The following is a 23,375-nucleotide window of genomic DNA, read 5'->3' on the forward strand; positions in this document are numbered from 1 at the left end:
AGAGCTTCATGGTCCTAATGTCATGGGCAATGTTTCTGAGGAACCATCCCCTTTCATGTCAGGAGAGAGTCCCTTGCCAGATCATAAGTGCCTGGCATCTAGTGGGCTGCTTTTGGCTTAGGAAGAGACTTTGCCCAAGTTTTTTTTTTTTAAAAAATGTGGCACTGCTTCTCATCCAGCTGTGCCGCTTAAAGATATGCATCTGCTTTAGACAAAGCCAAAATATTGAACTATGTGCTTTGGTAGCTTTCTGGCTGCTGTCTGAAACAAAATGGGTCTTCTGGGAGGTGCTCTGAGTTCACACCCACTCCATACATTGAAAGCAGTTGACTTCCTCACGACAATCCTTGGAATAGTAGTTTGCTAAAGGTGCTGGTACTGCGGCTCTGTGGGAGATAAATGGCAGTTTCCAGGATTCTTTGGGGGAAGCCACATATGCTTTAAATGTGCTTTGAATGTATGGTGTGGGTGTGGCATTGTGAAGCAGGCTGTTCCCAAAGCTTTGCTTTCTCTTTGAAAAGGACAATCAGGTGAAAGCTGGTACCCTTTCTCTCAGGCTCTCCATAAAATAGAAATTGCTAAGCAGGCAGAAGATGGGATGGAGAGGATGAGAATAGGTGCCCATTTTTTGCCTCTGGCAATGACCACCCTTAGCATGTGACCCCTGGAAAGTTGCTTGTGAGTCTGGGCTGAAAAATGTTTTCACTTCATTATAGATATTGCACATACAGGCACAACTACTAGCTTATGTGAAGTTTGAACTGGCCCTGCCTCTCTCATGCTTTTGGCACCTGCTGAAGACTTTCCTCTTTCAACAAGTCTTCCAAGTGGAGTTGTCCGTCACCCGATTTATTATCCTACTCAGTGTTTGTACCGGCTATGCAACTTTATTTATATATGAAATCCATGTATATATAATGCATTGTGAAATCAGTTTGAGAAGGGAGACATTAACTGAACGAACGAATAAACACATAAATACATCTCAAAGTGTCATTTCCACAATATAGTCAATGGGGAAATATGATGTTTTCAGCTATTCTGAAGCAGGACTCTGCTTTGGATCTTAACCAAAGCGAGAGGACAATTTGAAGAACTGGACCAAACTGGGCTGCTGCTAAAGACCTAAAGTGGATTCTAAAGTGACTCCTTCCCCCTACCGCCACCCCTCCACCCTAATGCTGCTTTCACTTCAAAACTGAAATTTGCTCCAGAAAGGAAACTTTCCATTCTATATTCAGGGATGCACTGCTGGCTCAGAAGCAGCACGTGAGGGTTAAATTTTTATTTTTAACACGGTGCTTTTGGCCTGGGCAGTTCTGCTTCTCAGCTAGTCCCACCAAAGCCAAAAGCAGTGTGTGAAATGCTACTTTTTATTCATATTCCCTCTGAGGCCTGCTCTCCTTTCACAATGGGAGGGCAGCTGCCAGGTCAGGCCTGTCAGCAGAGACTCACATGCCACTTCCAATTAGAGGTGCGGAACAGAGGGGATTGCAAGTGGGGACCTTGAAACTTCGAGGTTGCCAAAGTTGCACAAACTGCAGCAGACATATGCACAGCCTTCCCCACCCCAACATGGAGCCATAAGTTCTCACAAACAGCAACTCCATGCAAGTGGATCCTGGTTGCAAGCCCATTAGCAGCCCTTACCTATTTTCAAGGCGCTCTATCGTACCCACCATAAATGTGAGCAGAGACCAAGAAAAAGACAATTAGTTCATCCCTGTCCATGGTGCTGAAGGAAACCACAAAGCTCCCACCTAGGGGTTGACGTCTGCTGTCTCAAACCTCTTGCTGCTGCAGAGTGAAGAATTCATCCCTTTATTATTATACCCCTCTCCATCAACCAGCCACTGCTGCTAAACTGATAAGCCCATTAGAGACCATTAAAAGCAAAATTCTTTTAATAGCTGGATGGGATATTATTATTTCTTTCGCAGCGTGGTCTACCTAATGGTTTGGAGTAAAAATTGGTCTTTTATTGAATCTCCCCTTTCTGAATTGGCTTCTGCTGCCTTTGGGGATTCAGCTCACGTTGCTGGCCTTATACTGTACAGCACGCCATAATGATGCCTCAAGTTCTGTGTTGTTGTTTTCTCCCTGCGTTTGAAGCTGTTGTAACTGTTTGCTGGCTGCGAAATAACCCATACCATTATCTCATTTCATCTTGCCAGTTCTGTCAGGACATGCTAAAGAACAACCTGAGAGCCTGTTAATCTTGCAGTGAAATGGTTGGAAGTTTTAAGTGGTGAATTTTCTGCTGCACTCGAGTTTGCTCAGCCTGTTTTTAATTGGAACCAAGAAAGCAGCTGGCATGCTAATATTGAATGCCCCGCAATTGCAAATTGATGGCAAATACAGATGCAGGAATTTACGAATGTGGCTGATGATGGGCTGGGGGAGGGGAGGGAGAGGAGGGGAAGGTCAGGCCCAATTTGACAGCAGCAAATACAAAAAAAAAAAGATGGAAGGAAGGCAGATGTATATCTTATGGAATTTCCTTAAGACAGAAAGGCTTTAACGAATGAATCAGTAGACTTTGCACAAATGTAGCTGCTATTGGAGCCAGTCTGGATTGATTAAAAATGCATTCAGCACAATGTGCTGGAAAGCTTAACAAGACCATGGAGGACATAGCAACAAGAGAATGGCTGCTTTCTGACAATATCTTCACCATGTGGCAAACTGAGGACCAAAATGTATATCAGCAGCAAACATCTGTTTGTTTGGAGGAGCTGTACATACCTCCTGTTAATATGGAAATACAAAAGCAGTGGTTTGCTATTTCTTAGGATATCGAATTCTAGGGGCAGGCTGAAGAGCCCCAGCCTCTGGGTTGCAATTGTGGGATTTTAGTCCCTTCCTTAATATAACCAGTCGAGACCCTGAGATCTTCACTGGAGGTCCCTGTTCAGGTTCTCCTGCCTAATGAGGCAAAGTGGGTGGCTATTACAGAAATAGGTTTTTATTATGGTGGCCTCCTAGTTGCAGAATGTTCTCCCCAGAGATGGTTACTTGGCATCAATGTAATGTAATGTAATGTAATGACCTTTTTTTTTAAAAAAAAGGTATAGTTCATTATAGTTCTTGTAACTATTTTGTTAGTTTTAAAGCTGTGTTAGTTTTAGTGCTGATTTATATTATTTGTGTTTATCTTATGCAGTTTTGTGATGGTTTCATTCTGGCTTTATCTTGACATTTGTGATGCCATAGGGGTTTTTTTTGTATCTTTTTGGGTTTTTTTAAGGTTTGATTGTATTTTTTATTTTATTTTACCAGTTTTAAATTTGTGAGACTACCCAGAGGACATGACTAATTGGAAAGTATATAAATGCCAAAAATTAATAATAAATATGAAAGGGTTGCAGTACAATGGTTGAAGGCCATTGGATGATAAGAGCTGAGAGAGATCGCTGCCTGAAATCCTGGAGAGCCACTGCCTCCAGGCATTTAACCGAGTTAAATGGATTCTCCCGCATTGCAGGGGATTGGACTAGATGACCCTGGGATACCTTCCAACTCTACAATTCTATGATTCCATGGCCAGTCGTCTGACTCTGTATATGAGAGCTTCCTATGTTCCAAATGTTCCTGTGTTCATTGTTTGAGCCTTATATGCCTACAACAGAGATTTAAACCAGGATCTAAGAAATAGCTTAGATATTTTCTCACAATTCAATTGCCTTCCACAGATCACCACCACTGGAAATGCCCTTGATCATCTTTTTAAAATTCCTTCCCACCTTCTCATTCACAACTTTACATTCAATAATACATCTAGGACTTCCCCACACATAATCCCCAGCTTTACTTCTCTTGTTCCGGACTGGTTTCCTACTAACAACACTAAGAAGCTATTGTGCTTTTTTCTCTCTGAACAGTTGACAGGCGACATCCTGTCAGCAATTTAAGCTCATTCTAGCCAAATAACCCTCTAAAACCCCCTCCATAAGTTTTCCTCACTTCAATCACAACAGACAACAACGCCATCAAGATTTGTAAACTCAGCATCACATCTTCACCTTTGCCCTTCACGTCTCTCTCCAGACCTTCATTTTCCGGCTGCTTCTGAATCTTGTCAATTCATCTGGCAATAACTGCTACTCATTCAGAGAGCTAAATCATTGAGACTATGACTGTCTTGCATTTCGATGACTACTGTGAACATATCTCTCTGGCCTTGACCAGTGGAAGACTGCCTCATTAATAAATACATTCCAAATGTTGCCACTAAGGTAATTTCTTCATGTCATCTCTATACACACAACACCTTCACTTCTTCAGTTAAAACAAACATAAACCACTTATCTTTTTGTCCAAGGTCCTATGTGCTCCATTGATAACTCTTATAAGTCAGGTACAGATAGGTAGCCGTGTTGGTCTGCCATAGTCCAAACAAAAAAAATTCCTTCCAGTGGCACCTTAAAGAACAACCAAGAACTGACTTAGTTGGTCTTTAAGGTGCTACTGGAAGGAATCTTATAAGTCATTCACTGACACATTCCATTCTGGTGTGGCCATGGATGTCCACAGTAACATTGAGACTTTGGCTTGTGTGTTACATGATACAGTGGTACGGAAAACGTGTTCCCATGTATTTTACTGCACACCATTCATGTTTATAAGGGAAAGATCTCACAGTAGACAGAAATCCAGGGGCAACTGATTCCCATTAGCACAAGTGGGGCAGAAGACAGGAAGCGCAACAGTGTGTGGAGCCAAATCCAATGGCAGACAGAGCCCTTTCTCCTTCCTACTGTGTTCTACAAGGCCATCACTGGGACTTAAGTGGGGGAAGCTGACACTCAGTGCCACCACCTGGACTGGACGTAAGTAAGAGGGCAGCAGGGGGCTGAATAAGAACAGATGGAGGTCCATGGGGCACTACCCCATTTACCATAATGGGCCAGCCTCCACTTCAGAAAAATGTCTTTATTTTCCATCAAGGCAATCACAAATTGGCCTATTTAGACTACCCACCTCTTAGAAATAATTTTCTAATGGTAGGTATGGCAGAGGGAGAGGGCAGTGATTGTCATCAGGATTACTGTGCATGTGGATGTGAGGTTTACCCCTTCCATTCCCAGCTGTGAGCCAGATGAAAATTATTCTGCCGCACAACAAGGAAGGTCAGAAAAAAAGCTACCATTGGCACCAAGGGGAGTCTCTCCCCCACCCGCAACAAGCCTCAGAGTGCACAGGAAGGTAATACAATTCAGTACAAACTTAGAGTGATGTAAAATATCAGAAATGGCTGCTGAGCACTAGCCCTGCGCCAGGTGACCTCTTCCTTATAGGAAGGGATTTTTTTTCAACCAGTACAACAGCATACCCCAAGGCAGCAATATATTTCGTTGTTCTTAGTCTTGGCTTGTTTTTCACCGTCAAAGAAATAAATTGATTACTTCGATGTTGCTTTAAGAGTGGTGGGGCAACAGATTCTATAAAATGAGGTCGCAGGTACAGATTGCAGAATGTGTCCCAAAAGGAAAGGGTCTTCCAGATAAAATGGCAAAGGATGACTGCAAAGAGTTAACCTACCCTCAGGTGGCGCAATGGGTCAGTGCAGCTGGCTATTAACCAGAAGGTTGGTGGTTCAAGCCCACCCAGGGATAGCTGTGGCCAGGATTCCTGCCTTGCAGGGGGTTGGAGTAAATGACTCTCTGGGTCCCTTCCAACTTACAATTCTGTGATACTCACGTTGAATGTCAATGGTGACAGAGGTCTCCTTTCCATTGGGAATGGCCTTGTTGGTAGCTCGGCAGACAATGGTCTGGCCGTTCTCAATGTCGGATGGGGAGACAAAGAGTGTGCTCATAATGCTCTCTCTCTTGCCGTCACGAAGCACCGTCTGCAGAAGAAAACAAAAGTCAACAGTTACCACTTTGGGGAAGAGATGACCGATCTTCAGCAACGTGTTGCAGGTTTTGAAACAGGACCAGCCTTTGGCTTTGGAACTGCACCTATTGATTAAAAGCCCATTTCCTTGCATTTTCATTAAAATAAATGCCCAAGGCAGCTAACGAACAGAACATTGTCAAACCCAACAATAAAATACACATGCACACAACTAGCTAACTATAAAAGAGACAAGAGGGAATGGATAAAACATTTCAATTACCAAGACAAGGAGATTAAAAGTGAGAGCTCAACATGCCAAATGCATCTTGGAATGCCATCAGATTTTTTTGGGGGGGGGGAATGGGGTGTGGTTAGACAAACCTCCCTTGGCAGTTCCAAAGTCTACCTGTAACCTACTTAATTAGCAGTTTCTGCAACAATATATGAACCAAACCACAGGACCACTCCAAATTTTGAGGTGCCCTTCTCCAACCAAGAGATGTTTACAGAAATGCATGTGCATTTTTAAAAAATGCATATATTTAAGAAAATAACATACAAAAAACAAAAAACACCATCCTCTGGAGCCAGACCTGCCCTCTTGCATTAATTTTGGATGTTTGTCCCGTATTCCAATGTGCACTTTCAGTCGGCACGTTTAATCCTGTCTAGTCAGACAGGCCAGGCATATGAATAAAATAGAATATTTAAAAGCTCATTAACACACTGCACTGAAGGTGCTTTTTCACGCCTATCAAGAGGGCACCCGTGTCTGTGGTGCTCCAGAGCCAACCCTTCACACTTCCAAATACCAGAGGTTGCCCAGGTGTGCTCACTGGGGAGCTGGAATTCTAAAGCTTTGCCTTCCCTGTAATGCTTTATGAGAGGAGCAGGAGCACGGCTTGGCACAGAATTAATCTGCTGTCAGATTTGATCTGAATCTTTCACTTGGCTTCCTGGTAGCTACATCAGGCTCTGGGAATTGAGATATATTCAGCCCAGACAGGTGCCCAAGTGCAGGCAGTAATGCTCACCTGCCTGGGCCTTTCATAAAGCTATTCTCATCCCATGCTAAGCAGACAGTGGCGGACCTTGGGGTCTCAAATTTCAGTGGTGCCCTGTGCAATGCCAAAATTCAGTGCCTTCTTCTGCTTCTAAATCATAGTTGCAGTGTCCTCTGTGCAGCTCCAGAGGCTCAGCGCCCAGAGCGACCAAACTGGTTTCACTCCCCTAAATCCGCCTCTGACTGTGGGACCCTGCAAGGCTTGGTAAGGCTCCAGGGAGACAGCAGCCATTGTGGTGCTCTCTAGAGGGTTTGGACTACAACTCCCATCATCTGGGGATGGGAGCGCTGTAACATCTGGAGACGCTCACACTGGCTACCCCTGCCTCTGAGAAGTTTGATTGCGACAGACATGCTTCTCTGTCGACACATGCAGTTTGGCTGGAGAAGTGAGTGTTTCTGGGCATGTGCAAAATTAGAATAGCAGCAGCAGCAGCAATTTTGATTTTTTTTTTACTTGCCCTTCACCATGAGGTTCCAGGAAGGGTTGTTGCTATTGTTGTTGTTAAAGTTGCCAGCCACTTTGTACAAAAGATGAACTCTTAAAGCAACTTAACAAATAAAATCAATTTATAATTTTAAAATAACGGTTTAACAATTTAAAACTCTGCTATTTTTTTTTAAAAAAAACCCACTTTCTGTTTGTTTGTTTCTGAGCCACTGCATATGCCCCCTGCCCCACGATAAGAACATCCTGGATGGATTAAAGCAAAGCAGCCTCCCTCTCCCATCAGTCCCAGCCAGCATGGTCAATGGAAAGGGATGTTGGGAGCTGGAGTCCCAAATGTCTGGAGAGCACCAGGTTGGAAAAGGATGGCCTAACAGTTCATTTAAACCAGGGATGTGGAACTGGTAGGCCTCCAGATCTTGATGGACTCCAGCTCCCATTATCCTTGACCACTGAGCATCTTGGCTAGGGTTCATGGAACTTGGAGTCCAACAACATCTGGAAGGCCACGTATTAACCATCTCTGATCTTGACCAAATTTCTGTTTCCAGCAGTGACCAACCAATGGTTTGGGGGGAAGCTACAAGCAAGGCACCAAGGCAGCTACTGTCCTCATCTAGCTCCTGGTATTTAGAGGCATACTGCCATTGGGCATGGAAGCTCCATCCCAATATCCTATCTAATAACCATTAATTTTGTTTAAGAAGCTTGGAAATCACAGGAAATCTTGATCAACTGTCCTTGCAGACATTTAATACATTCGCTTTCTCTACCTTGGACTGCAAAAAGATCAAACCTATCCATTCTTAAGGAAATTAGCCCTGAGTGCTCACTGGAAGGACAGATCGTGAAGCTGAGGCTCCAATACTTTGGCCACCTCATGAGAAGAGAAGACTCCCTGGAAAAGACCCTGATGTTGGGAAAGATGGAGGGCACAAGGAGAAGGGGATGACAGAGGACGAGATGGTTGGATAGTGTTCTCGAAGCTACCAGCATGAGTTTGACCAAACTGCGGGAGGCAGTGGAAGACAGGAGTGCCTGGCGTGCTCTGGTCCATGGGGTCATGAAGAGTCAGACACGACTAAACGACTAAACAACAACAACTTTCTCTACCTTATGGACATATCCAATTGTGTACTTCCTGGCTGTTTATCCTTGCCCTGGATAATCAGCAAAGTCTGAGCTTGAGCACGATTTGAAGGCATTGAAAAACCAACTAGTTTGAGCTTTCTTCAGAAGTTCATGGTTAAACCATCTGGAAGTGACTGACGTTCCATGCAATGGAAGTTTGCTCTGTTTTGATAGTGCCTATTCCATTCAGTGCCTTTTGGATTGACCCCCCCCCCCCCATTGTGCATCCTTGTAAATGCAGCTACATAGATCTCAATGTACCAGGCATGGCATTATCTGAAAGGACTGGGGGAAAGCGCATACAATAGGAACATAAAAACAAGCCTGAAGGAGGCCCCAACCCACTCACAGGTCCTTGTATGATCAGTGGAAACAGTTGGTCTTGGCAATTATTAACCACTCTCAACTCCACCCTGATAATTGCCACCTGCCCAGATTTTAACTTGTCTGAATTAATTTTAAGATGTATTTTAATTAATTGATATCTGTTTTTATGCTTATTGTGTTGTTTTTATGATGTTAGCCGCTCTGAGCCTGGCCTCGGACGGGGAGGGTGGGATACAAATTAATAATAATAATAATAATAATAATAATAATAATAATAATAATAATAAAGCAGCCTTTTATTGAGTTAGTCTATCTAGCTCAGTATTGTCTACACAGACTGGCAGCAACTGGCAAGGGTTACAGAGAGCCTCTTCCAGGACTATTCGGCGATGCAAGGGATTGAACCCGGGACATTCTGCATGCAAGGCAGATGCTCTACCACTGAGCTATGGCCCTTCCCCTAAACAGGCACTGACAAGAACTACACAAATCACATGCTATCCATTCCAACCTGCTGCCATTTTGACTCTGTCCTGATTCCTCCAAAGCCAGGAGCAATGTTTTTACCTGGGCTGGGTTTTAGCATGGTGGAGTTCAGGCAATGGACTAACATCATGCTTATAGCTATTTAACTGGACTTTAATTGAATTTTAATAGACTTTTAATGGGACATGCAACATTTTATAATATTTATAGAGAATATTAATCTGTTGCCAACCCCCCCCAAGCCTTTGGTAATGAGGAAACGGAGCACTGAAATAGGAAGGCGGTTTTAGGAGGATTAAGCGAGATGACAAGTGGATGCATATTCAAGCCTACAGGAAGAGGAACTTAGTAGGGAGGCAAATACTGAGGAGTGTGAGCCACACCTGCCCATACGAACATAAGAAGAGCACTGCTGGATCAAGCCAAGGGCCCATCTAGTCCAGCACTCCATTCAGAGGCCAACCAGATGTCTGCAAGCACAATTGGAGGGCGACAGCACTCTCCTCACCCACCGCAGTTTCCAGCAACTGGTACTGAAAGGCATACTGGCTCAAACAGTGTAGGTGGAGCTGGTTTTTTTGGTCTTATGCTTTCTCCATCCTCACTTTCATGCCTTGCTGCATTCCATTCTTCCTCCAGGAGGGAACAAGCCTACAAAAAGCGGAGGCGGGGAGCCGAGGAAACGCAATACCAGAACCAGGGGAAGAAAAAACAAAAACAAAACACCCTTCTCTTGACAGACTTGCATATTAATGGGCTAGACAGGAATTAATTCCATCCAAATCAGAGGAGGGGGGAGGTCAGCCCTTTTGCGGTTCTAATTAGCATCGGCTGCTGCCCGAGATTCCGGGAGACAAGGTCAAGCTGTGGACTTAATTGTTCTGCTGTGTCCACATGGCATTTGGGGAAGAGGAAATGTGTGCTTGTTGTGTTGATCAAGATTACACAAGAAGGGGGGGGCGGGGAGGAAATATTCTGTGAGAAACACAGGGAAGGGATTTGAAATCGCCACTGCACAAACAGTGCCATCATGCAGTGCTTTAAAAATCCGTGGTCCCCCACTCCCACCCCCCACATCTCACATCCACCTTCTTTCTCCTGCAGCTTTGGTACACAGCAACCCGTTGGCCATTTCCTGAGAGATTGCTGATGGCAGGAGAAATGAAATGTCTTAGGATTTGGGTGCAATAAAGCAAGAATCCTCCTATAATACTGCAGGCAAATCAGATGGCGGTGAGAGAAAGGTCACGCCGCTTATGCAAATCAGATGCTGGATTCTCCGATAGCAAGCAGAAGGCCTGGAGGATGAGGCTGGCTAATGCAGATGATGCTGCAGGCAGGCAACAGAGGCGGCCTGGACCAGAGCATGCCGCAGCTAGCCAAGGACTGGAATCCAAGAGACGGTTTGTGCATCTTATTTTGCAAAGGAAGGATATGGGATTTTGTTTCTGCCTTCCTCTCCTGCCCCTGATCCCTGGCCAGTGTTAGTGTAAACTGATCAGCATGCAAATCAGCTTTTCAAACAACCTCCCTCCATCATGAGACTGAAAACCCACGCTAACAATATGATAACATTGCTGGGCTTTAGTCATCGTTCGCTCTGTGAAAATGCACTGAGTGCGTTCATGACTGCTGGCCGCATTCAAGATTCCTGTGCATTCATCAGAAGGTAAGAAGGTGTTAGGAAAGGATCGTGGTTCAGTAGCAGAGCATATACTTTGCATGCAAATGGTCCCAGGTTCAATCCCTGGCATTTCCAGGTAGGGCTGGGAGACACCACTGTCTGAAATCCTGGAGAGCTGCTGCCAGCCAGTGTAGAGAGTACTGAGCTATGGCTTTGACTCAGTGTAAGGCAGCTTCCTATGTTCCTAACAGAACATGCACATGCACATGCACATGCACAAACGTATGAATATAGGATGGATGGCGGCTAACAGATTGAGATTGAATCCTGACAAGACAGAAGTACTGTTTCTGGGGGACAGGAGGGGGGCAGGTGTGGAGGATTCCCTGGTCCTGAATGGGGTAACTGTGCCCCTGAAGGACCAGGTGCGCAGCCTGGGAGTCATTTTGGACTCACAGCTGTCCTTGGAGGCACAGGTTAAATCCGTGTCCAGGGCAGCTGTGTACCAGCTCCATCTGGTACGCAGGCTGAGACCCTACCTGCCTGCGGACTGCCTCGCCAGAGTGGTGCATGCTCTGGTTATCTCCCACTTGGACTACTGCAATGCGCTCTATGTGGGGCTACCTTTGAAGGTGACCCGGAAACTACAACTAATCCAGAACGCAGCAGCCAGACTGGTGACTGGGAGCGGCCGCCGAGACCATATAACACCGGTCTTGAAAGACCTACATTGGCTCCCAGTACGTTTCCGAGCACAATTCAAAGTGTTGGTCCTGACCTTTAAAGCCCTAAATGGCCTCAGTCCAGTATACTTGAAGGAGCGTCTCCACCCCCATCGTTCTACCCGGACACTGAGGTCCAGCACCGAGGGCCTTCTGGCGGTTCCCTCACTGCAAGAAGCCAAGTTACAGGGAACCAGGCAGAGGGCCTTCTCGGTAGTGGCACCCACCCTGTGGAACGCCCTCCCACCAGATGTCAAAGAGAACAACAACTACCAGACTTTTAGAAGACATCTGAAGGCAGCCCTGTTTAGGGAAGCTTTTAATGTTTGATGTATCACAGTATTTTAATATTCTTTTGGAAGCCACCCAGAGTGGCTGGGGAAACCCAGCCAGATGGGCGGGGTATAAATAATAAATTATTATTATTATTATTATAGGCTGGATAGCTCAGTTGATAGAACATGAGACTCTTGATCCCAGGGTTGTGGGATCATGCCCCACATTGTGTGAGAGATTCCTGCATTGTATGAAGTTGGATTAGATGATCCCAGTGGCTCCTTCCAATTCTACGATTCTATGATTCTATGCGTGTAGGGTGTCTGTGCGGTTGGAGACTCAATTCAGGGTCCCTAATTGCACATGGTCATTTGAGCAAGACTTGTGACAGCCTAAACTGGGTTCTTAGATTATAGGTCAAAGTGCAACATGCTGCTGCAGAAGGGACCTGCACAATTAGGGATGTTTGAAGGCACTGCTTTCCTTTCTGCCCTGTATTAGCCGCTTGCAGCACTGTTTCCATTTTCCTTCAGTTCGGCTTCTGCCAAAAACTACTTTATGTACCTCACTGTCCTCTGCGACAAAATTACACAATTTACATACCTTATGTAATGAATTATGCAAATTACATGAACTACATAAATTACACTGTCGATACATTATTCCACTCCATTTTAGTGCAAAAGGAACACGTTGCAAATGGGGAGGGATGTGATCAATTACATATCTCTCAACTGTAGACTGAAAGCAACCATGGCAAGAGGACCTCAGCAGCTGAGATGGAGAATAAGGAATCAGGGTGTCTGTAAGGTACTTGGGGCCCAGATTGTGGGAAGAACATGGCAAATAAGCCAACACTGGAAATCTTAGATTCTATTTCTGTTTTCATTGGAATTCTCCAACATTCCTACCAGCTCTTTGGCTCACTTCTGCTTTGAAATCTGATGTTCATGAAAGCTGAAACATCTGGAAATTGATGTCAGAATTAGTTATCCTTTTATCTTTCCCAGGAAGTAATCCATGTGCAGGATGAGACAGGAACATAGTACGGGAGGGTATTAGCTTATTGAAATACGTTGTCTATTCCATTCCATAGGCTTGGAGAAGGTCATCATTTTGTTAAATAAAAATACATATTAAAATTTTAAAAATATGTGTGTGCTCCATTAAAGTATATGTAGTACGAATTAAAATCCAATTAAATAGGCATAAAAACAACATTAACTGGCCTACTCCTCTGCTGCCTTAACCTCAGAGATACCATAAATAACCCCTTTCACTTTGCTTCCTTGCAGTGCAGATGTGGCACATAGTTTCTACCAGCCCTACTCTCTTGGAAAGGCTGTATCCCAGAGCATCCACCTTGCATGTGGAAGATCTCAGCATCTCTAGATAGAGCTGCTGAAATTCTGGAGAGCCATTGCCCACCAGTGCAGGCAGCACTGAGCTAGGTGGACCCATCTGACTTAGTCTGACTTAATCTAAGGCATCTTCTAGTGTTCCTACGTCCATCCCTAGGAAAGGTTAGGTTAGTAGGTACCAAGGATAGGGCCTTTTCAGTAGTGATCCTACATCTTTGGAACCCCCTCCTCCAAAAGTTTCCTTTGGCCCCCTGTGGGTTTCAAACAGATCCTTTGAAGTTTTTTTTATTCCATCAAGCTTTTAAAATATTTTGCCGCTGGCTCACTACATTTTAGCCAGGTGCTTTTTAATGGATTGTTTATAATACATGTTGCATTAATATTTCAATCCCAGTTATTTATTTTTTTAAACTGCCTTGTGAGGGCTTGGCCCTCAAAGGTGTGATGCAAAGAGGACAGGTAAAGGGTAAAGGGACCCCTGACCATTAGGTCCAGTCGTGGCTGACTCTGGGGTTGCGGCGCTCATCTTGCTGTACTGGCCGAGGGAGCCGACGTTTGTCCACAGTTTTTCTGGGTCATGTGGCCAGCTTGACTAAGCTGCTTCTGGCAAACCAGAGCAGCGCACAGAAACTCTGTTTACCTTCCCGCCAGAGTGGTACCTATTTATCTACTTGCACTTTGACGTGCTTTCGAACTGCTAGGTTGGCAGGAGCAGGGACTGAGCAATGGGAGCTCACCCCATTGCAGGGATTCAAACCGCTGACGTTCTGATTGGCAAGTCCTAGGCTTTGTGGTTAAACCCGCAGCGCCATCCGCGTCCAGCAAAGAAGATGCTCTACCACTAAACTAGGGGCTTTCTCCAAATATTTGGCAACGGGATGTAATCTGCACTCAGACTGTAGCAAAAACTTCAGGATGGCCAAAGACAAAGTTGTGCTTGAAAGGTATGAAGGTGATATGGGCATCTCAGTGATTGCTACGTATATATACAGAGAGGTCACTGTGCTTTCTTTTGCTCCCTGTGCTCTTGCACTTCTCGCCTGCCTGAGAGGCACCTTAGTGGCATTTCCAGCAGAAGAATTTTCTTTTCAGTGGAAACAAACTCTTAGAAACTAATATAAATGCTGCACTTGGGCACAGAACACTCTTTGAGAAATTGTAGCCTGGTGTCAAGCTCACAGCAGGGGACGTAAGGAGGCTACACAGACTGGCTAAGGCCTCCACACCTGCACTAGAGACCATTTTGCCCTGAATAATGTTTATTTTGTCAAAATGCTTGCTTTAAAAATTCTGTTTCTGCGCTCGCTCACAATCCATTTCACCAAACTGCCTGCCATCACCTCTGCCCATATGCAGAGGCAGTTTCAGGCCATCTGAGGAAGCTTGTGATGTTATTGCTGCAATTAAAATGCACTGGCAGCCTTATAACCAATGTTGCTCGGGAATTCTAAGAAACAAACAAACAAAGATGACTGCAGTTTTGAAATTAGTGGTTTAAAATCCGTGCAGTATTGAAAGGTTCGGTCCACCATCTTGAGTCAAAATGGTATCCATTTATGTATCTAAACAAGGGTGAAAATACGCTCCTTGATCTCAAAAATCATGTTGCTAAATTTGGACAAGCTGTCCAAATGCACTGCGAACAGAGAAACAAAGCACTTTTCAAAATACATAGCAGAAGGGGAGTTTCTGATCATTAGGAAAATAATAATAATTTCCCTCTCTATACTGATTAGTATAGAGTTCCCTTCTCTCTATAGCAATTAGTTTCTGGGCTCAATTCAATGTGTTGGTTTTGACCTATAATGTGTTGGTTTTGACCTATATGTGGCTCAGGACCCCAATACCTCAGGGGCCTCTTTTCAGTGGCCGGGCTTTTATATGTGTGTGTGTGTGTGTGTGTGTGTGTGTGTGTGTGTTTAATCATCATTTGTTATGACCTTGGAGATCTGATCTCCCTCCTCTACCTTTCCCCTCTCCTCTCCTTTTCTTTTTCAAGAGGGGCGACCCTGCTAACTTTTACTGTTTTTGGTGCAGTAGAATCTAGAATCTAGAAATGGATTCATTATGGCCCAAGCTTTGGAGGACTTCAGTCCATCAGATGCATGAAGTGTTATCCTGAGAGACAGGTATGCATACACACACTTGGTTTGTGGCAATGGGGATTGTAAACAGTGAGGTCAGAGGGAAATGAAACACAGAAAAGTACAAGCATTGATAATCATGTAATTAACTGCAGCCATTCACAGCTGATATCCTTGTAATTAACAGATACAGTGAGATGTTTAAGGGGAAAAAATCATTGATCTCAATTCAATCAATCAATCAATCAATCAATCAATCAATCAATAGCATTGAACCTCCTGCTGTATTGTGATTTAGCAGACCTAGAATTCTAGTGTTAAGCAAATTAACAAATACAGTGTGATAAAAACTCCTTCCACAGTTCAATCCACAGCTGATAGCATCAAACTCTTGATGTGTTGTAACTCTGCAGACCTGGAATTCTATTGCTGTGAGACAGGGAGAATATATCTCTGTCCCACCACAAAAAGTCCTCCCAGTCTAGGATGTGAGGGCATTTGAGACAACTTAGCTAAGCGGGTCTGGACTGGGTCAATGCCTGGTTGAAAGACCCTTTGGGAATGCTATGTATGGAACCTCGAGTTCCATGATGGAAGATTGTAGAAATATATATTTTTTACTAATAATGTGACTTGAGTTCTCCCTGTGAAGGTCCATCTCTAGGTCAGCCAAGTCATCACCACCTGGGTGGGTCATAGCTGTCCTCTTTGACACCCACCCTGACCCCAATTCCAAATCTCAGACCCTTACCTTGGAATAGGTTGCTCCATTTATTACTTCTCCTCTCCTCATCCAAATAATGGATGCTGCTGGTTTAGCATTGTCCGCGTGGCAGGTCAGATTCAGAGGATCTCCAGCTCGCAGACTAATGACGGGCCCTCCAATAATTATGGGATCATCCGGAGGCACTGTAGAGAAAACAGAGCGTGGTGCAATTTATGAGCTTCAGAACAAAACCCACCAGATTAGAGAGAGGGCAGGATATACTGATCCAAGAGAATAAGCATGACACAATATGCTGAAATCCACACTTGATCTGCAGAATGAATCAGCCAAGCTGAGGAGGCATAAAAAAGAAGGAAAGATTACTTCTGGCAGCATCAGCACCAGCCATGTCGCCAACAGTACAATAACAAGGTGTTGTACAATAGGGGTGCATTGAAATATAGTTTCATAAGAAGGCACTTTATACAGGGAGAACTTGCTGTAACCCAATAAAAAGATGTACACAAAGAGATTTAAAGCACATTGTATAACATGCTTTGATCACATATTTGTTCCCCCATTCAAGGCATCTGGTTAAAGGGTGATACAGAGGGTGAGTTTTCTCCCAACTCAATATTTTTGTCTGGTGCTGCTGTTATTCTAGTGCACGCAATTCCTGATTTTTGAGGTCAAAATAAAAAAATGTTCATTTATTCGGGACTAAATCATCCAGCACTTGAAATGTGTGCTTTTGTGGAAGAAGCTTCCATTGTGCAGGGTGTGAATACCAGTTTGGTATGCGAATATGGAAACTAATACATGGGGGAGGGATTTATTGTAGATTATGAATACAGATTTTTTATTTAGTTTAAAAAATAATATGAAAAAAGTTTCTGTGGTTAGCTGGCTTACCCTTTGGAGTGCATGGGGAATGCTGAACATGGCTGCTTATTTCTTCCACTTGCCCAGCCCCACCCCCTTCCTTTATTTTTTCACAGGTTACAACAAAACAAGGAGAGGGAGAGCAAATGTGATGTAGGTGTGCACCCTCTTATTTTGTTATTGCAAGAGTGATTTGGACTTACTGCATTCCCAGTATAACTTACATGGGCTGTACTATGCTGGAAGGGTGAACATGTGAAGAAGTTTAATCTTATTCAGTTTGATTGATTCCTACCTCCTAGTATTTATTCATTTACTTACACATGCTGTGACATGTTCCTTATCGCTGCCCAAGGTCCCCAGGATTCTCACAGCCCCAGAGTGAGTCTTATCTCCAAACAGTGAGTCCCTTACTCTTAACATTTGGGTCCACTTCCATAACAAACCTCCTACAGCTCTCCTACCTCACCACTGGGGTTGCTAGATCCAGATCCAGCTCTTTGTTGTTGCTTCTAACCACCTTTTTGCTAAAGCTGTCCTCATGATCTAACTTTCTTTCTGCCTTCTGCCCCCATGGCTCCAGGCTCCTACCCTCTTTGCCCAGGACTGTCTCAGCCACGTCTGAGGATCAGACCTGCATAGCCAAAGAGATTCCCCACCCCGGGTTTTTAGGAGAGGAAGGTGGATGTCATCAAAGGGACATGCTCTCCATCAAGGCTGTTGGTTGAAATCAATCATATTTAACAGCCTAAGGTATTTAGGGAACAAAGAATCTGATTTCCTTTCAATACATTACTAAGTGTACCAGCTTATTCCACAGATGTTCTATTACTGTTTCTACACTAGACATTTATGGTATCTGCAGGTAGTCGACAGACAGTTTAGGCTTGGGATGGGTTTTCTTTGCTGAACCTTTATTGTCTGAGTGAGCTTTAGATATGAAAGCAATAACATATTTCCTCCACTTTATTTATTTACCACATCGCTGACGGGCTTCTCCTGCTGAGGTGCACACATATTACTTTATGAAGGCCGGGGGCAAAAGCTGTCATTTAGTCCAGAATGCAAAGCAAGAGATTTGGTCTAAAACAAAAAACAGTGGTGTATAACTAGATTATTTCATTCTATTTGAGACATGAATCAGAGCACTGGGCGACAGCTTTCGCAGCTGAAGCTGTGAATATGTTCATGTAGCTCCGTTTGTGTGTCTGTTCCAGGAGGATGTGGAGCATCAATTTTAGGTTGAAATGGGATGTTACAAGAGTCATCAAGAACCCACTGCCTAGAATCACTTCTCTGCTATTTCTTGTAATGTCTACTGTAACATTGTGCAAGCACTGAGAGCCCTGCATAATTCCTTCAAATTGAGAACTCGGGTGGTTGAGTGTCGACACTATTGCATGCAGAATGGCAGTACCGATAAATAAGAGGCAGGGATTAGCATGCCTGGGAGAATTCTGAGGTATGCAAAAGTACTAAATATTAGGAGGAAAAACCAAAGCAAATGCACACCATGCATGCTCAGTGGTTTCAAGGAGCCACAGAATGTTGGATGTCAATTGTGCAATTCTGTTAAGAGGTAACTATCCTGACGTGGGTGGCACTGTGGGTTAAACCACAGAGCCTAGGACTTGCCGATCAGAAGGTTGACGGTTCGAATCCCCACGACGGTTGCTCAGTCCCTGCTCCTGCCAACCTAGCAGTTTGAAAGCCTGAAGTGCAAGTAGATAAATAAGTACTGCTCCGGCGGGAAGGTAAACAGCGTTTCTGTGCACTGCTCTGGTTCGCCAAAAGCGGCTTAGACATGCTGGCCACATGACCCGGAAGCTGTATGCCGGCTCCCTCAGCCAATAAAGCGAGATGAGTGCCGCAACCCCAGAGTTGTCCATGATTGGACCTAATGGCCAGGGGCCCCTTTACCTTTACGTATACTGTTCCAGGTCCCACTTCTCCTCTGTCTCCCCTATGATACAAACTAATGGGATGTATCTAATGCTCTTGTGCTAGCAGATGGGTGGGTTTTAAAACTGTGCAGCAGAGGAAACCAAGTCACCAGCTGTGCCAGCAGAAACTAATTGCACAACAGATTGAGCAACCAAGTCACCAGCAACCTACACATGCATTCTCTTGCTCAACAACTTTCCCCTGGTGCCAAACATTACACCAGCAGAACAAGGATAGGACTTTAACTAAGTGATTTTAACTTGGCGCTACCTTGGATACAGACCAATTTTTTTATTTTAACAGATTGTCTTAATTTGCTTTAAACCTTAGCTGTATCGTGCACAGTTCTTTATTTAAAATCCTATTCATTGCCATTCCCTGTCGCCTGAAAGATGAGCATTGCTCCTATTTTCTTCACAGACCTTGATTTTGACATTCTTCAGATTATAATATCATTGAATCACCCAAGTCTATAATTCTGGGGAAACCAGTCAGGCCAGTAAGGAAACCACTTAACAATAATAGGCCAGAGCAGGTCATATAGTATTTCCTTATTTATTTATTTTTTAAAAAGCATTCAAAAGCCACTTGCTCACTGGTCAGAGCAGAAGAGGATTCTCATAATGATTTGGAACAGGATCACCAATAGTCAACAAACAAGTCTGAGGAAGGTACAATAAGAAGCCCTAAACCCAACTCTTCAGCAACGGTGGAAAGACTGTTCTTTATACTTATTAGCACAATTGCAGGGACTATTTTTGTATTGTATCACCTGCCAACCTTCGCTTAATAAACAAGAGGCACTCCTCATCTCAAGGGAGGTTCTGCAGCTATCTCTCTTATCAAATAAGACTTCGCTGCGAATTTTGACTCAGATGACATCAGGGATCTTTCATCCTTCCTCTAGAAAAAAAAACCTCCATCATTCAAATTGCCATCTTGACAGCTTGCTAGGAGTGTGTGTGTGTGTGTTTGTGTCTCCATCCCACATTACAGGCGCAAAAAAAAAAAAAAAGGCATTTTCAGAGATGTTGAGGCCTGGAGAGTTTATAGCACCCATGTGCCACTAAATTCTTACACTGCCATATATCTACGTGTCTTTTGATTTATAATCCACTCTTTCCACATAGGCTCAGAGCAAGCAGCAACATTATAAAAACAAGCTAACACCATAAAATTAGTGATGGGCGAATTCCCCTTGGCTTGCCTCAAAACACATTTTTTAGAGCTTTCTGAGACATTTTTTTTTTAAAAAAAAGCTTTAAGGTTTCCCCCCCGCAAGTATTGTCAAGGAAAGCTTAGAGGAAAACGAATGAACAATGGAGGGCACACCCCTTCCTTTTGAGCTGCTTGTACCCTCCTCATAAACAGCACCTCCATCTTTCAGAAGGGAGGAGGAGTAAGCAGTGCTGAGGAGAGCTTGCTAGAAAGAAGGGAAGCATTTTCAACCTCTCTTTATATGAAACAGACACCCCCAGGCATGTTCAAAAGTGTTACTTCCTTCAGGTAATGTGGGGATTGGAAATTGCTCTGCCTCCAGATTCAGACTCTGTTTTGAGCCAGAGCCACATCATATCCCTCAACTGTCCTGTTTTAAGTGGGACATCCCAGAATGAAAGAAGCTATCCTGGCTTCTGATTGGATCCTGGAATGTCCTGTATTTTGGTCCAGTGCTCTGGTGCGAGTCAGCTGGCTCACACCAGAGCACCGGACCAAAAAAACCTTCATTTGTTTGTTTTTTGTCTTGCCCTTTTGTGTGAATCAGCTAGCTCCCATGAGAGCTCAGGACCAAAAAAGGAGCAGGTTGTTGGAGGTTATGCCACATTTGAAAAGATCTGGGTGTCTGCTTCTAGACAATGAAAAGGATACTAGTCCAAGTATGGTTATATGCTAGGAAGGGATGGGAAAATTTGTAAATACAGGGGTATGAACGGGATCCGTTTTGGAGGCCCGTTCACAACATGAAAAGAATGCAACCCATGTCTGCGCGTATGCGCATGACATCATTTTGCACGTCTGCGCATGCACAAGTGACGAAACCCGGAAGTAACCCTTTCCGGTACTTCCAGGTCACCACGGGATGTATCCTGAAAGAGCATAACATGAAGCGGATGTAACATGAGGTATGACTGTATCAGTTTCTCATTTTTCCAAGCTTAGGTTTCGTTCTCCACATCACTTTGCAATTTTTAAAAAAGTCCTCATGAAAATTCACCAGCATTTTAGGGCAAACGACCCCTAATGTACACATTTTTGTGCAATTTTTCCTAATACACACTTTTGCAAAGCAATTGCATCTAATATAAACCTAAGAGCTTGCTGGAGCAGTCCAATAGACCATCTAGTCTAACATCTTGTTCTCACAGTGGCAGAAGAAGAAGAAGAAGAGTTTGGATTTGATATCCTGCTTTATCACTACCTTAAGGAGTCTCAAAGCAGCTAACATTCTCCTTTCCCTTCCTCCCCCACAACAAACACTCTGTGAGGTGAGTGGGGCTGAGAGACTTCAGAGAAGTGTGACTAGCCCAAGGTCACCCAGCAGCTGCATGTGGAGGAGCGGGGAATCAAACCTGGTTCACCAGATTACGAGTCTATCGCTCTTAACCACTACACCACACTGGCCACTCGAACGCCTGCTGAAATCCCACAAGCAGGACCAGAACACAAAAAGCATTCTTCCTTACTGTGGCTTCCAGCAACTCACTCACTGAGCTATGGTTCTTCTCTGTATTTACAGCCTTTCTCCCAGATGATGGAGAACTGGGAAGCTGGATACCTGGGTCAAGATGCTGTACCTGAGGTGAAATGGGATTAGATTCAGGTGGGCTTTTTGTGCTTACGTATTTTAAACCTCCAGAAAGGTGAATTGCTTATAGCACGGATGAGAACCAATTTAGAATATAAACACAAACTTTAAAAATTACACTATTAAAATAACATTAAGTCTCTTCATTAGAATACTGTACATGTGCAAGTGCACGCACACACTTTGATACCCAGTGAAAACACGGAAACTATACTGAGCATGAGTCACCACCAGACAAGTGTTCAGACCTAACTAAAATATATGTATTAGCTGTGACCGCTCACTCTAAAGTATCAGAAATTTCACAAGAAGCTTTCCATTACTATGCTGAAATTAATCTGAAACCACTACGTTTGCCAAAGAATGCATCATGCTTCAGAGGTGGGAATCTGGATCTCATTTGTTCTGACTAGTAATATGTAGAGATGAGCAGATTATCCTCCGTTTCTTCTTCTTGATCTTTCCTACCAGAAATTCAGCTTATCCACAAAAAAATCATAAACTTAATTTTCGAAATGCGCCGAGTTCCTTCAGCTCATTTCAGACTTTTTGCCCATCGACACTGATGCATATTGCTGAAGCACTCTGCAAACAAACAAATCCTATTGATGGGATTGCTTATATTATGGGTGAGGAACCTTGTTTGTTCCATGGGCCAGATCCTTATTGGGCTCAGCCTCATAGGCCAAATTTAGCAGGTGGATGGGATCACCCACCTGGCAATCACATGACATCACAATAATGTCATGTGCATGACACTTTCAAGTGCCAAAGTTGGGACTTCAAAACACCTTGCAAGGCACTGTTAAAAAGAAGGCTTTATTCCCTTGTTTTAGCAGGGGTTTCCATGGATCCCCTCCTGAAGTGATGGTAAAATACCCTCTTTTTCAGCACACCTTCTTCCGATTCAAGGAGGAGTACATCTGAGATTTGTCTGCAGAATGGGCCCCAACCATTGTTTTAGCAGGGGATCCTACGCTGGTTTTCATGGAATTCATAGAATTCCCTGCTAAAACAATGATCAAGGTAAAGGTAAAGGTACCCCTGACCATTAGGTCCAGAAGCGGATAACTCTGGGGTTGCGGTGCTCATCTTGCTTTACTGGCCAAGGGAGCCGGTGTTTGTCAGCAGACAATTTTTCTGGGTGATGTGGCCAGCATGACTAAGCCGCTTCTGGCAAAACCAGAGCAGCGCACGGAAACGCCGTTTACCTTCCCGCCGGAGTGGTACCTATTTATCTACTTGCACTCTGATGTGCTTTCAAACTGCTAGGTTGGCAGGAACAGGGACCGAGCAATGGGAGCTCACCCCTTCGTGGGGATTCGAACTGCCCAACCTTCTGATTGGCAAGCCCTAGGCTCAGTGGTTTAGACCACAGCACCACCCATGTCCGTTAAAACAATGGTTAAAACCCCTCAATTTCTGATGCACAACCCTCCCTAAACAAGGAAGGAGTCCTATTTGGAATCCTCTGCTAAAAAGAGGGTTCTTATGATTATAGCAGGAGATCTCACACACACAACTTTACATGGAAACACCACAATAGTTAAAAATCCCTCTGTTTCCACAGGCACTTCTGTTGCACACCCCTTCCTGATTCAGGGAGGCACATGCTTTAGAATTCCCCACTATGGGGGCAGGTTCCCATCATTTTAGCAGGAGATTCCATGCAGG

At 44.1% G+C, this 23,375-nt stretch overlaps 1 protein-coding gene across 2 annotated transcripts in view; it reads right to left on the reverse strand.

Moving 5' to 3' along the window:
• The window catches only part of KIRREL3 (kirre like nephrin family adhesion molecule 3), a 748,317-nt gene that overhangs the window by 163,210 nt on the left and 561,732 nt on the right, over positions 1-23,375 (reverse strand). For both annotated transcript variants that reach the window (XM_081890928.1, XM_081890927.1), the window contains exons 6-7: positions 16,115-16,272; positions 5,701-5,851 (exon numbers count right to left, since the gene is read on the reverse strand). In XM_081890928.1, the coding sequence (XP_081747054.1) occupies positions 5,701-5,851; positions 16,115-16,272 (309 nt within the window). The remainder of the gene's footprint in view (positions 1-5,700; positions 5,852-16,114; positions 16,273-23,375) is intronic.

Source organism: Podarcis melisellensis, assembly GCF_964234715.1.
Source record: "Podarcis melisellensis genome assembly, chromosome: 15".
NCBI lineage: Eukaryota > Metazoa > Chordata > Lepidosauria > Squamata > Lacertidae > Podarcis > Podarcis melisellensis.